The sequence below is a fragment of the Rhinopithecus bieti genome, unplaced genomic scaffold, assembly GCF_001698545.2.
Source record: "Rhinopithecus bieti isolate Rb0 unplaced genomic scaffold, ASM169854v2 scaffold_50877, whole genome shotgun sequence".
Lineage (NCBI taxonomy): Eukaryota > Metazoa > Chordata > Mammalia > Primates > Cercopithecidae > Rhinopithecus > Rhinopithecus bieti.
Genome location: NW_016821745.1, coordinates 844,504 through 860,182, shown reverse-complemented (window position 1 = coordinate 860,182; position 15,679 = coordinate 844,504). Strand labels below are relative to the sequence as shown.

Below are 15,679 nucleotides of genomic sequence, written 5' to 3'. Positions count from 1 at the left end.
GGCTCACTGCAATGTCTGCTGCCCGGGTTCTGCCTCATCCTCCCAAGTAGCTGGGATTACAGGCACACACCACCACACTTGGCTAATTTTGTATTTTAGTAGAGATGGAGTTTCACCATGTTGGCCAGGCTGGTCTCGAACTACTGGCATCAAGTGACCTGCCCGCTTCAGCCTCCCAAAGTGCTGGGATTACAGGCGTGAGCCACCGCACCCAGCCAAAAAATAACTTATTGAAGTGAAATTCACATAACATAAAATTAACCATTTAAAATAAACAGTTCAAGGGCTTTGGGTGTATTCCAAAGAAATCCACTTTGGATTTGTCTAGGGATTTTCCTATTCTGGACGTTTCACAGAAACGGAATCGTACAATATNTTTTTTTTTTTTTTGAGACAGAGTCTCGCTCTGTCACCCAGGCTGGAGTGCAGTGGTGCAATCTCAGGTCACTGCAGTCTCTGCCACCCAGGTTCAAGTGATTCTCCTGCCTCATCCTCCCAAGTAGCTGGGATTACAGGCACACACCACCACACTTGGCTAATTTTGTATTTTAGTAGAGATGGAGTTTCACCATGTTGGCCAGGCTGGTCTCGAACTACTGGCATCAAGTGACCTGCCCGCTTCAGCCTCCCAAAGTGCTGGGATTACAGGCGTGAGCCACCGCACCCAGCCAAAAAATAACTTATTGAAGTGAAATTCACATAACATAAAATTAACCATTTAAAATAAACAGTTCAAGGGCTTTGGGTGTATTCCAAAGAAATCCACTTTGGATTTGTCTAGGGATTTTCCTATTCTGGACGTTTCACAGAAACGGAATCGTACAATATATCAGCATAATGTTTTCAAGGTCCATTCATGTTGTAGTACGTACCCATTTAGTTATGTTTTTTTAATTGTGATAAAATACACACAACATGAAATTGACCGATTTAACCATTCTTAAGTGTACAGTTCAGTGACAGGAAGTATATTCACCATCAGCACTATCCATCCCCAGAATTCTCTTCATCCTAAAAAATGAATAATCTATACTCATTAAACAAGAACTCCCATTCCTCCTCACCCTAGTTCCTGGCAACTCATGAAATGAACTACTCTAGATCCCTCTTACAAGTGGAATTACACTTATAAAGAGGTGCCTTTTTGTGACTGGCTTATTTCACTTAGATGCCATTCCTTCCTATAGCTGAATATTCCATTATTGTTTATGTACCAAAATCAGATTATCCATTCATCCAATGATGGACACATTGGTTGTTTCCACCTCTTGGTTATTGTTGTAATGGTCTTTTAAAATATTAATAGTAAAACCAAAATACCTGGTCAGAAAAGCTTAGAATATGGAAATAAAGACCACCAGGGCAAAAGCAAGACAAATGGAGTATCTTAGTTCATCTACCCTAGAACACAATATACATGTGTTCTATGTATATTGCCAACATGGTGGCACCCACTGACATCAAAATTCTTATTGACATCAAAAATACTTATTAACTAGATGCTGTGAAAAATAAAAACACGCAGAAAATATAGTCTCGTCCTTTAAAGAACATCAAGTTTCATGAGAAAGTCAACACAGATAGGTACGTATAATACAAGGTTGAAAGTGCAAGACTCTGAGACACCTTCATGTGTGATGCAGGATCTGTCTCTGCCTCAGAGAATAAAAAAGATTTGGATAGATAGAGAAAGGCGAATGGGAGAAGGCTATGGGAACAATGGGAACCAAAGCTTAAAGATGGAAAACTGTATTTGCAAATACTGAATCAATTTTAGTCATGAGGATTTACATGCAACAATTTCATTTTGTTCTAATCTGGAGGCAATTTAAATTTAGTCATCCAGAACTAGAGTATGTGAACTTCAACAAACTAAAATCCAATGAAAGAGAATTATAATTAGAGTCCAAGAAAGAACTGCATGTGCTAATTTTCAAAGAAGTGCACAACTAAGCCCTCCAGTGTGGATGGTAACTAGCTGTGATCTTCCTGAGGAAAGGTTTCCAGAGATGGGTCTCCAGGGTATGGCTCAGTCACACTTTCTCACTTGGAAAACTAAATACGTGCTTATTTCTTTTGGTTTGGTTTGATGTCTTCTTTCTCCATCCTTCTCAAAGACAAAGACATCCGCTCAGAATCTACTTCACGAACACTTCTCATAAAAAAATACGAAAATCACATATTCAGCTCTCTGCTTTTTATGCTATATAAGTCTGACTCTTTTCACTCTTTAAAAAGGAAAATGAGAAGAAAGAGGTAGATGTGAAGCCAGGTACGGTGGTTCACATCTATAATCCCAACGCTTTGGGAGGCCTACAGGGAGGATCACTTGAGCCCAGGAGTTCAAGACCAGCCCAGGTAGTAGAGTGAGACCCCATCTCCACAAAAAATTAAAAAGTTAGCTGGGCATGGTGGTGGGCACCTGTTTTCCCAACTACTCGAGAGGCTGGGGTGGGAGGATCACTTGAGCCCAGAAGGTGGAAGCTGCAGTGAGCCGTGAACGACTGTGCCAATGAACTCCAGCCTGGACAATAGAGCTAAATCTTGTTTCAGAAAAAAGAGGTAGATGTGAGAAATATTACCAAGATGAAAGCGAGTACTGCTATGAGGTACTGGCGCAGAAGGTGGAAGCATTTACTGTAAGTCTCAAGTTTCTGGTTTGACCACTTGGATAGACAGTGTCCCAGAGACTGAAAGGAAATATAGGAGAGAGAGAAATGACAGGTTCTGTTTTAGAAATGACCAGTGTGGGGTGGCAGGAGGACACCCATAAGTAGCACAGAGCTAGACTTCTCTGTTTTAGCTTAGGGTGAGTTGTGGTTTGGAGGTCTCGATCTGTGGGCAAGTGAATGGGTGGCAGTTGAGGAGCAGTAAAAGACACAGCTAAGGAGTGGCCAGAGAAGGAGGAGGGAAAAAGAGAGGAGCAGTGACCAGAAATGAAGACAGACAAAATTTGGGGGGTGAAATTACGAACAGTAAATGCCACGGAGAAATTAAAAACAGAATTCATAGAATTAGGCAGTTACAAGGTCACTGGCAAACATTTAATTATCTCTTTCTGTAACTCTCTTTTGGTTTGAAATTAATGTTGAGGTGACTGAGATCTGATAAAGGAAATTAATTGAAAACATTTTCTTCTTTTAACTCCCTCTAGGCAGCACATGAAGTTAAGAGTCATCAGAAAGAAGGAGAATGCCAACAAAAGAATTAGAAACAAAGTAATACTCAGGTGAGATTTTTAAATTTTCTACAAAGTGCACATATATACATGCAAACACACATATACATATGCACAGGAAAAGGTGTGAAAAGCTGTAATCCAAAGACATTTCTGGAAACTTGGAAGAGGAGATTGGAATTAGAAGTGGTGGCCAGATCTCTAATTTTTAGTATTCTTTATCAGGACTATTTATTTATGCATTCCCTTATATTATTAAAAATTAAAAATACAATTTCCTACAAATGAGATAATCTGTTCATCTATCTCAGAAATGACTGTGCATATGTATTATTAAGAATACTCAGCATGGCTAGGCACAGTGGCTCACACCTGTAATCTCAGCACTTTTGGAGGCCAGGGCGGGTGGATCACTTGAGGTCTGGAGTTCGAGACCAGCCTGGGCAATAGGGCATAACCCCGTCTCTACTAAAAATACAAAAATTAGCCAGGCATGGTGCCAGGTGCCTGTAATCCCAACTACTTGGGAGGCTGAGGCAGGAGAATTGTTTTATCCCAGGAGGCAGAGGTTACAGTGAGCCGAGATCGCACCACTGCACTTTGACCTGGGCAATGGAGCAAGACTCCATCTCAAAAAAAAAAAAGGATTAAAGAAAAAAAAAATACTCAGCAAGGCCAGGCACGTGGCTCCCACCTGTAATCTCAGCACTTTAGGAGGCCAAGGCAGGTGGATCACTTGAGCCTAGGAATTTGAGGCAAGCCTGGGCAACATGGCAAAACCCCATCTCTACAAAAAATACAAAAAATTAGCCAGGTATGGTGGCGCATGACTGTAGTCCCAGCTACTCAGGAGACTGAGGTGGGAGGACTGCTTGAGCTCAGGAAGTTGAGGCTGCAGTGAGCTATGATTGCACCACTGCACTCCAGCCTGGTTAACAGAATGAGGCTCTGTTTCAGAATAGAAAAAAAAAAAAAGAATACTCAGATAGCTTAGAAGTCATTATTCTTAGGACAAATTAGACCTTTTCCATCGTTTGTCTAGTTTTAATTGTAACATTTTAATGTAACATTTTTCAAATTACCTCTTAAGGCTCCCTCCAGTTAAACGGTCCTAAAGGAAATTATTTTCCCTATGAAAATTATAACAAAGTCAATTTAAAGTAGCTGAATATCAACAGGTGACTAAATTTAGGTATGTGTGACCCACAGACATTTTCTCAGACAGGGCTGTGTGCCCTGAAAGAAGTGTATTGTCAAGAAACACATTTCGCAGATATCAGGAATATGAGTTTTTAGGGTGGGATCATGAGCTGCTCTCTTAACTGTTTTAGACATTTGGCACAAAATAGTTTTAGGAATTCTTTATTCTTAAAAATCTCAACGGCATATATAAGCTTATTGCTCAGATAGAACATTAATAATCAACCAAAAGTTAATTCGTGTTATTCATTTATTATTTTCTATAATATATCTGAATATAATAAAATCATATATACTTTTTGGTGAGGAATTTTCAATATAGAGATTGAAATTATTTTCATATCAATGTCATAATTAGGAATATATGATTTATACTTCCATTTCACATTCGTCATTGCTAAGCCTCTGTGAAAGCATTGTTTATTTCTGTTTCACAAGAGCCACAGAAAGCTCAGGGTAAAGATAAACAGGGATTACCAAAACCCCAAATAAGGACCTCTCCAAAACAGACCAGTTATAAAACAAGGTCCCTTCATCAAGAAGCAAAAAATAATCTACTTTACCTCCTGTAAGATAATAGACTATATGGGACCCAGATGAGAAATAGGTGAAAATACTGAAAATAAATTCAAGCTGATTTGAAAGAGTAAGTGTTTTTTGTTTTACTACCATAAGTACATTAAAAACAAATTGTATTTGGACCCTACATAACTTACAAGTTATAGAAAGAGCTTCCAAGATGAAAATAACTGCAGAAAGAATTACAATATGGAAATTATTAAAAGCATTTCAAAACTATCATTTGCATTTGAGACAAATTTTCCTCTTTAAAGGAGAATTCAAATAAAGAATAACACAAAAACGTCGACCTCTCAATTGTTTCATGATTAAGCATAATAAAGAACATATCAGCAATCACACAGAATCTATTCTTATAAAATTCATTGCAACATTTAAAATATTTTACTGCATAGAATTTTGGACATCTATAGATAATTAGTTTGATCTTGTTCTATTTTCACCTTGTTTGCAAACATCTCCTTTAATCACCCTCAGAGTCTATTAAACAACATAGTAAATTGTTTACTAAAAATACAGACATCAAATCTCCCCAAATTTTGGATTCTGAAAACTTAAGTATAAACAGGCAGCCAAACAATGTTTTGAAAAATATATTCATTTACATGGCATTACTTTTGCGGGGTTCTAATAAAAAATTTTAAGTACGGATTCTTTGTGTTTCCTATGAAAAATAAAACCATCATTCATACTAATTCAGTTTAACTAAGAATACATGGTCAAAATTTTTCTCCCAACTTAATTCTCTGTGGCAAGTAATATGCTTATAAAATTTGCTCAGTGGTGATTTTCCAGTTAGTACCAAATTTTTCATTCAAATGTAACAAACTATTTAAAAGGAATTATTTAATAAATATGTCATATGACACCATGCACTTAAACCTAAAGCCTGTGCTGCAGCAACAATAACAGTGGGCAAATTTTAAAAGGAAACGTGTCCACTGAACACTTTCATTTTGAAGCAAAACATCACCAAATTATTTCTTTTATACTCGACTCCATGTATTTCAATTTACAATCAAACTTATACTCTTCACTAAAAAAATGTTGAAATAATAGAGAAATTACATATATAGAGGCAAAATATGATTTTTCTTGTTATTGCATTTTTCATTTCATTGTAAGTGATGGAGCGCTGCTGGCTGATTTCACATAAGCAAAGGAGACCACACTAAGGTCAGGGTTTCCTTGAGAGAGGCGACAAGAAAGACTGAAAAATGCCACAGCTTGGAATCTGATTGCTTAAATACATCCTCTATTCTAGTCTTATAAGCTTTTCAGCTGGTAAATCAAAATCCTGTTATACACTAGGATAATATTCATGACAATTCTCTATATTTTATCTTCTTAAAATCAAAGACTCAATTCTAAAGGGTTAATAGAGGAATTACAAAGTAACTCTCTAGTTTGCATTTCCCATAATGCTAAAATAAAGCTTTTTCTTTTAGTCTAGAAATTTGCTTTTTTAATACTGTGAAAAGCCTCTATGAATCTGTTTAACGTATTTATTTCTTTTCATCTATTCAGTGCCACTGGGCATAACATGTAATGCAGTGCATGTTGATATTTTGCAAAGCACCACATGACTCACTGTACCCTAATGCACTCCATTAATCCTGTTTGGACAGCTGGGTCCAGGCATTTGTTAGCTGCATTTTAATTGTTCCATCTTTCTTTTTTTTCTTTTTATTTATCTCTATGGCAAACTACTCTGGAATTTAATTTGTTGGCCTTCAAAAAGTAAATTTTACCATTAGTTTGTTTTCTTTGTATTAAAACTATACTCAGCATGTAATTTTCTTCCATAAAATCAGTATATGTTAATGATTAGCAATCAATCTTAAATAATAGTACAGTGAATGAGTTTCATACATATTAAAATGATAGGCTGGCTGAAATCGAACAGAAATTATTTAATAGACTCATAAATGATAACATTTAACATCAAATCAGGTTGCTAAAGAGCATACTTTTGGCATTTTCAAGATTCACATAAGCAGATGTCAAAACAATAACAAGTCCTATAAAGCAAACACAAAAGAAATAAGACTATTACACACACCAGTTTTTTATTCGCTTATGGAACAGTGGTCCCTTTACATTTATACTTTAATTTTGTTTTCTATTACAAACATGAAATCCTTTGTAAGAATTATGAAGATAACTACAAAGCTTCTACTTTCTTTGCACAGCCTGCATCCCTGATATCTGTAAGTCTTCAATAAATAATGGAGGCAATATGAGAGCTAATGCAAAAGCAACTCAAAGTTACCAGCAATTTTTGTTATGAGCAAGTAGCTAAAATTTAATGACCAAAATTTTCCAATCATTTGTGTGCACTCTTAAGTCAAAACCTAAGTCTAGAGAATTAGATAGAAATGCTTAATGAAAATTTTTGTCTGATGTAGTATTTAGTGAAGAACTGAGAAAATGGTCTACGATAGCATTTTATAAAAGGCGACTAAAGGAAGACTTACTCAACTATTTCAATGACAAAGTGAAAATTTGTTTTTCTTTTAAAAGATTATCAAATTCTCCGTAAACTGAAACATTAAGAAAATGACAGGAATGAATGACAAGCAAGTAGGAACTCTCAAGGGTGTCCTTTGAATCAGAGTGTGTTCTCAGAGATTACACTGCTTTCACCTCTATTTCGTGGACACAAAGCAGCTTAAAATAATTTACAAATGTTCAATTTTTTAAACCATACTAAATTATAAATGCTTAAAACTTTTATACAGAAAATTAGTTTAATGCAGTTTCCTCACTAGAGGACTCAAAAGCCTAACTTATGAATGTGTCAGTAAAAACAAAACACAACAAAAAACCAGCCCATTGTTTGGAGAAAGAATGTTTTCAAGTGTGTAAAAAATAAACGGTCTTTATTTGGTAAAAGTATTTGTCTTGGTATGCCCCTATACATAAAGTACAGAAGTAAAGGTGTAAAATGATGTAGAAAGAAACACTGTATTTCAAAGGTAATCTTTATGAAAAAGTTTAGAAAGTAAAAGTTAAATAAGTTCAGTAAAGACAGTTTTTAAAAACATTGATCTTTAAGTGAAAATTCCTCAATGAAACTTACCCAGTGTTCTCGACATCACAGGCAGAGCAGAGCTCAAGACCAAGATGGACACACAATTTCCAATGATCTGTTGTGAGAAATGAGAAAGAATATTGGGCAGTTAAACAGCAGGATGACAATCAAACCCAGTAACATTCTGAGAAATTATTGTGCATTCTAGTTACCTAGTGTACTTTGTCGACTTCTTAATGATACTTACTATTCAGTACAGAATTTTCAAAGAAAAACACACTTTTAAAATAAACAAGGTTATATCTGTAAGTTCTAGAAGATGTTTACAGTACCTAGCACAAATATAGTTATAGAATACTTAAATTACTTGACACCTAGATAATGCATTTTACATTACTGATTGTAGTTGTTAGTTTCAAAAGGCTCTGCCTATCAAGTAACAAATAATTAACATATTGGAGACTTCGGACTACATTTTTAAGGCCAGATTATTGCTTAAGATCTCTTTTATCACATCTACTTCTAATGTTTATTATAAGATTTAAAAAGCACCAGAAATCCAAAACCTCTAAACTTTTGTAATAATGCATCCTGTGTTTATTCTTCCATAGTAAATAAGAGGAGTTGAAAATACCAATTAATATTTATGATCACTTAAATTAGATACTAAATATCTCAACTACTTATTAAGTTTAAAGAAATAGCTGGCTGTGTGTGTGTGTGTGTGTGTGTAAAATAACTTCTCCCCTTCAAGTAGGCTAAAAATATAAAATAAAAACAAAACAACCTTTCAGCTCTTATTAGTTATTCTTCTTTGTCAGCCTATGGGAATATTTTATAAAGATTCAGTCACTATATACGGCAACAGCCTTTTTATTCTGAAGCCAATGACATGTTGTGGAAAAAGTCAAATTAGCCTCAGACTACAAAATGTTTCTGAGTAGAACTCTTCCGTCTTACTTTAATTATTCAAATTTGAAATACTTTGTCTCTACTACTTGTAGCAACTAAGTTCTTCAGACTTCAAACAAGCTCCCTGAAGTACAGTTAGCACAATCCAAGTTACTCATTAGCAATACCCTTTCTTTAGAGGAAAAGGAGTCCTTTCAGGGGTCTTCTATAGCTAGTTAACAAGCTCTGCAGTTCTTTGCATTTACAGTGAAAGGACGCCATCCAAATTAAACAGGGTACATCCCTTTCCCACTCACTCAGCATTTTGAAAATCTTCCAGTTTGTGTTTACGCAACTTACAAACAAATACCTATCACTGCAAATGAACCATTCAGGATGACTATTAAATAAAGCAGTCTGTCTGGGAAGGCAAGAGAGGCCACAGTCACCTAAGACTCTACCTTACCTTTGTCATAGTTGTGTCATCTTTCTTGGGAGTAAAGTTTCCAAAAAATCGAAGGCTATAGAAACCGACAACAGAGGACACCATAAGATAGCTGTGAGAATCAAGGAAAAAACTCTCCAACAGAATGCAAGTTTCCTAAGTTCTCAGCAGTCTCCAAAAAGTCTTAAGGCCCATAGGAAAAACAAAACAAAAGCCACTTTAAGTGCTTGAGGAAGACTAACCTGTTGTTTTCTCTTCTAGACAAGTGTCTTAGTAAATAACCACTGCCCCAGAAAACTAGGCATAAAATTTGGGGATAGGCTGAACGTTCAGTTAAAGAAAGGATACAAAATCAAAATGATTTCAAGTGCAGCTCCCACAAAACCAAACGTAGAAAGAGAGGCATTTCCTATTCCAGGCCCCTGGGGTGGGAGAAAGACACTTTTCAGAATTCGATGACACCATTATACTGGTTTCCCTAAAACAGCTGTTTCATAAATATAAGACAGTTGAAATTATGAATGTTTACTACTTTGAAATAACATCTAGACTTTCAAAGGCCAACAAGACATGGCATTAAACTAATTCCATCAACAAATTCAGGCACCATGTTAATAAATTTAATAAGCTCAAGAAAAATTACTTATCTCAAATGTAATTTAAGTTACTTGTCAAGATGACATGATTATGTTTACTGTTATAAAATGGGGCAACTTGCCGCTTGAGGAAAAAAAGTCCTGAATAGTTTCGGGAAAGAGTTTTTTAAAATACCATAGAAAAATAAGAATAGGATATACAGCTATCTGAATGCTTACACAACATACAAAGATTACACAATCAACGTATATCAAAATTAAGCTAACAGTAGAAAGAGAGTAAATGTGCATAGCCTGTTCCCATACCTGAAAGTTTCTTTTGCCCAAATTTTCCTTGGGAATTCAGAGTTACAAAAGACAAAACTGTTAACACCGATTTTTAAAAAGTAATGCTATGAATTTTTTCCTAAACAATTATCCCTATCTCAAAAACTGTCTTTACCTAGAACTTTAAAAAAACACAAAGAAGTTAATATTTTTATAATGAAATCTGAAAAAACTATTCCCTACTGAAGTAGAACAGTATTTTCAAAGATTACTAATAAAAGAAACTATCTGAATATTGTACTGGTCAGCACAGATTACAACTAATAGAAACAACAGGGATAATTAAGAATCTACAGTCAGTCCAATAAAAAATAACTTTTTGACAATCTTTTGAAGAATAAATAAATGATGCTAGTAGAAAGTGATGGGGTTCAGGACACACTACTCCAAAATATGGGGCCTAGTATTTGAGAAAACACAGGAAGGTCACACACTGATCCGCCTCTCTTCTCCTGTGAAGCAGGCCATAAGACCCCCGTTTGAGGGTGCCCTCGCCGCCACCCAGAGGAGAGGCACACCGAGAAGAATATGAATAGGCCTTGCTAAATTCCCCCCGGTTTATAATCATTAGATCACACCCCTGTCTTCCAATCATACTTCCCCAAAACTGTCCACTCTTCACCAAACCTGAGCATAAAAATACACAGCTTTTTCTGTTTTTTTGGTGGTCTTCATTTCTGAAGACTCCTGTGATATGTAAAACTTATCTTAAATAAATTTGTCAGCTTTACTCTTGTTAATCTTTTGTTATAGGCATCTCAGCCATGAACCTTGCAATAGGTTAGAATAAGAAATTACTTCTTCTCCCCTACAAAAGCTTATTGATCAACAGAGATAATACTTTGGAATTATGCTATCTCAAGAGAAGCCATGTAGGAAGGATGAAGATTATCTAATTTTTTTACACAATTATACAGGGATCTCCTATAACATACAAGTCATTTTCTACTAAGCACTAAGAGGGATGAGTACAAAAATGTACCACAGGGCTTGGGACTTGTTTTGTTGGTATAGTAAAATGGGTTAAAAGTGACTAGGAAGTCAGTACAGTAAGTGACTTCCTGTTCTATCAGCGGGTTTGAGTATAAAACTAAAGAAAAAGGTAAGACTGTACATGGAAAAGGGTAGTTTCTTGTCTGTCTGCAGGATGAGACACGTGAAGCATGATGGTGGGCTTATACTCATGGAGAAGAGGCTGTTACTGAATACAACAATGGCAGTAACAGATGGCACAAGGTCCTGGAAAGACTGGGGTCAGGGGATCTGAATCAAGACTGTGGCTAAAGGAATTTCATATAGCTAAATGAGTTTCAGTAAAATCAAGATAAACTCTGATAAGAAATCTAAAAGGAAATTCCAACACTTGAAAAAAGGCCCTGTCAATCCAAAGTAAAAAATTAGACACAAAAACCACAGTTTATATCATAAAGGGTCTCTGCAAAAAGAAATTCATATAACTTGAAGTATATACATGCACAAAGGTGAATGTTTTCATTAGCTTACTTGAAATACTCAGGGTATAGACATAGAATACTTTTGCAAAAGAAAGACATTTTAAAGGATTTTACTTTACCCTTGTTCCTTTTGGCATTGCTGTTTCATCAACCAACAGGCAAAGAATATTACAAGCCACCAAGAGGACCGAGATGGACTACAAGACAAACAGCAAACTGTCAGCTCTCAAGACTTTCTACCAATACAAAATATTAAAATCTAGGTAACCAAATACATGTTTCAGAATAGAGGGAAAGCAGTCAAGACCAAAAGGCTATATATAAAACTAAAATAATCAGACTACAAACAAGAGTTGAAGAAATTCTAAAAGATTCTGCAAGTTATTGTAATTTCAAAGCTTGTGATAAAAGCTGGTAACACAGATCCTTCTACTAAGTGATCTCACCAATTGGAAACACACAACTCCACAGACTTCAAAAAGTGGTAAAATATTATCAGAACTAATTTCATAATGTAATTTTCATACTTTATCAAAAAATTTAAAGCAGGTTATCTGCAACACCTTGTTTTCTTAATTTTTAATGAAAACAAAGACTGAATTTCCTCCTTTCATGAAGAAACAGAAAATCTTCAGAATTTTTTTAAAATTGCCATTAATTTCCATTTTTGCTTTATTGGATTTTCATAAATAAAGGCATAGATGGATTTTAATCCTGTTGATAGAAAACCAGTTTACAAGAAACCATTTATCTGAGGGAGCTGCCATACTCAAATGCTAAAGTAAATAATATATAATTTGCTTTTATTTAACTAGGCAAATAAATTCTTACTGTCTCAATAAGAAGGAGAACCATAACAGCGGGATACACCAAATTTCTTTCCCATGCTGAAGCCTTTTTTCGCCTCTCTATTAAAAGGAAAAACAAAATAAAACAAAGTTTTCTCCAGATTAACATTTTCATTCCATAATGCTATAATCTGTTTTTTACATAATTTCTTCTGAAAAAACACAAATTACTTTTAATTTTCCTGAACAAACTATAAAAACTAGAGATAGGGCCTTGCTCTGTCACCCAGGCTAGAGCACAATGGTATAGCCACAGCTCACTGCAACCTCCTAGGCTCAAGTGATCCTCCCATCTCAACCACCCGAGTAGCTGGGACTACAAGTACGTGCCACCATGCCTGGCTAATTTTTTTATTTTATTTATTTTTTTGTAGAGACAGGGTCTTGCTATGTTGCCCAGGCTGGTCTTGAACTCCTGGGCTCAAACAATCCTCCCACCTCAGCTTCCTAAAGTGCTGGGATTACAGGCAAGAACTACCATACCTGGCCAGAAATCAGAGTTTTAAACCCAGTTTGCTACATTAAACGCCTCATAAGAGAGAACGGAGCAGAAGCAATTCTGTGATGCTTGAATTTCAGCTCTGTGAAGACATCTCAATTGTTCAGGAAATATATTGTTCTGAAACCAGACCCCCACGAATACTGAGGGCCTACTATATTTGTATTTCATATAGATCTACATATTGATATATAACTGAATGAATAAAGTTATATGAATAAAAATCCCATCTATTCTTTTTTTTTTTTTTTTTTTTTTTTTTTTGAGACAGAGTCTCGCTCTCCCAGGCTGGAGTGCAGTGGCATGATCTCGGCTCACTGCAACCTCTGCCTGCTAGGTTCAAGTGATTCTCCTGCCTCAGCCTCCCAAGTAGATGGTACTACAGGCGTACGCCACCACACCTGGCTAATTTTTTGTATTTTTAGTAGAGTCGGGGTTTCACCATGTTAGCAAGGATGGTCTCGATCTCCTGACCTCGTGATCTGCCCACCTCGGCCTCCCGAAGTGCTGGGATTACAGGTGTGAGTTACCACGCCCGGCCCTCTTCTATTCTTAATATCCCAAAGATAAACACTTCTAGTTTTCTAAAGGCTGGAAGCAAACTTCTACTTTTACCTACAACAGCAATCCTCATGCTAAGAACAAGTAGAAAAGATGAATCAAACTTAATTAAAAAAAAAAATCTGTATGAACATATCGGAGAGCTACCAAGACAATAAAAATTGAGGGGCCAATATTCTGTGAAGTGAACTGAGCTAAGACCTCCAATTTGTACTACACCTTCCGCTGCAAGGCATTTCCCAACATGTAAATGGCACAGACCCAAGAAGTTGAGAAATCAATGGGTAAAAGGCAATGATTCTAAGCAAACCTTTCAGCAAACTCAACAGAGCCAAAAGGACAGACACTGGCATTTGGGGGTACCAACACAGTCAAAATTTGAGACGCTATGATCATACAGAAAAGAAAAGGGCAAAGAAGTGAGCCTGGCAGACAGTGCCACTTTCCCTTCAAGACGTCAGTGGCTAAGAGGCTGAGAAGAACAACAGAAAGATGCAACTATGAGGCTGAGAAGCCAAGCAAAGCTTCTGTCAGGCTCCTGTTTCTTGAGAGGTAAAAACTAAAATGTATTAAGAAAATGGGGTCACAGTCAATAACTAAGCAACTAGGCTTTCCATTAGGACCAATGAAAAGCTATACCCTAATATGAGGGAAGGCCAAAGTAAAAACAGACCAGTCGTCGTAAAGACCGAAGTCTGGCCTTGAATGATCTCAAGTCTAATGGATTAGACTGATATGTCCCTACTCTAATTGTCTGCCAGAAGCAAAAGTACATTCTCCCCAAAAGAAGAAAACATCATACAGAGTTTCTATAGTTTTGTATAAGAAATATCTGACATTCAATTACATATTACCATATATAGGAAAAAGAGGCCGAGCGCGGTGGCTTAAGCCTGTAATCCCAGGACTTTGGAAGGCCGAGGCGGGCGGACCACTAGTTCAGGAGTTTGAGACCAGCCTGGCCGACATGGTGAAACCCCGTCTCAACTAAAAATACAAAGAATTAGCCGGGCATGGTGGCGGGTACCTGTAATCCCAGTTACTTGGGAGGCTGAGGCAAGAGAATCATTTGAACTCATGAGCCAGAGGTTGCAGCAGGCTGAGATCAGGCTATTGCACTCCAGCCAGGGCAACAAGAGCAAAACTATCAAATAAATAAATAAATAAATAAATGGAAAAAGGGGAAAAAAAGACAACAGAAACAGACCTCCAGGTGATTCACATTTTGGATTTATCAGAAAGATGCTTTAAAATAAATGATTAACATATTCAATAAAATAAGTGATAAATGGAAAATTTTGCAAGTAAATTTAAATCTATAAAACATAAACAGAAAATCTAGAACTGAAAAATAATGTAATTAAAATGAAAAATTCAATAGTTTTGATAATAGTTATGACATAGCTGAAAGAAAACAAAATGGAAGACAGACCAATAGAAAATATCAGACTGAAGCATGAAGATACAAAAGGAGATAATTACATAAAAGAATATAAGAATGACAAAGTTTAGCATATGTGTAACTGCAGCCTGAGGAAATAAGAGAGAATGGAGCAGAAGCAATATTTGATAAGACAATGTCCAAGAATTTTCCCAAACAGATAAAAGACATCAAGTCAGTATCATGAAGTGACACATAGATTTCAAGATAAATACAAAGAAAACCAAATCTAAGCACATCAGAGTAAAATTGCTAAACAAAGACAAAAGGAAAACCTTTAAAGCCCTTTGAAATAGCAACAACATGACTTTCAACCAGAAACCAGAAGACAGTAGAATGACATCTTTCCAATGCTGATAACTAGCAAACAAAAATTTTTAGTATGTTTTCCAATAAACAAAAACTGAGAGAATCTATTACCAGCAAACCTGTGTTTTTCAAACAGAAGCTAAATGAACGTTAGAAACATAAAACTCAAAATACAAATCAGGAACATATGAATTAGAATACCAACGAAACACCACTTTACATCCACTAAGTTGGTAAAAATTTTAAAGTCCAACATTGTCAAGTATAGGCAAGGATATGGAGCAACTGGAATCCTACTCATGCCTAGCAGGAATGCA

General features: G+C 36.0%; 1 protein-coding gene across 6 annotated transcripts in view; it reads right to left on the bottom strand.

Annotated features, from left to right (window-relative positions):
* The window catches only part of LMBR1 (limb development membrane protein 1), a 168,019-nt gene that overhangs the window by 43,401 nt on the left and 108,939 nt on the right, over positions 1-15,679 (bottom strand). For all 6 annotated transcript variants that reach the window (XM_017860568.1, XM_017860571.1, XM_017860567.1 and 3 more), the window contains 5 exons: positions 12,536-12,612; positions 11,824-11,901; positions 9,676-9,749; positions 9,349-9,439; positions 8,040-8,106 (listed from right to left, as the gene is read on the bottom strand). In XM_017860568.1, the coding sequence (XP_017716057.1) occupies positions 8,040-8,106; positions 9,349-9,439; positions 9,676-9,749; positions 11,824-11,901; positions 12,536-12,612 (387 nt within the window). The remainder of the gene's footprint in view (positions 1-8,039; positions 8,107-9,348; positions 9,440-9,675; positions 9,750-11,823; positions 11,902-12,535; positions 12,613-15,679) is intronic.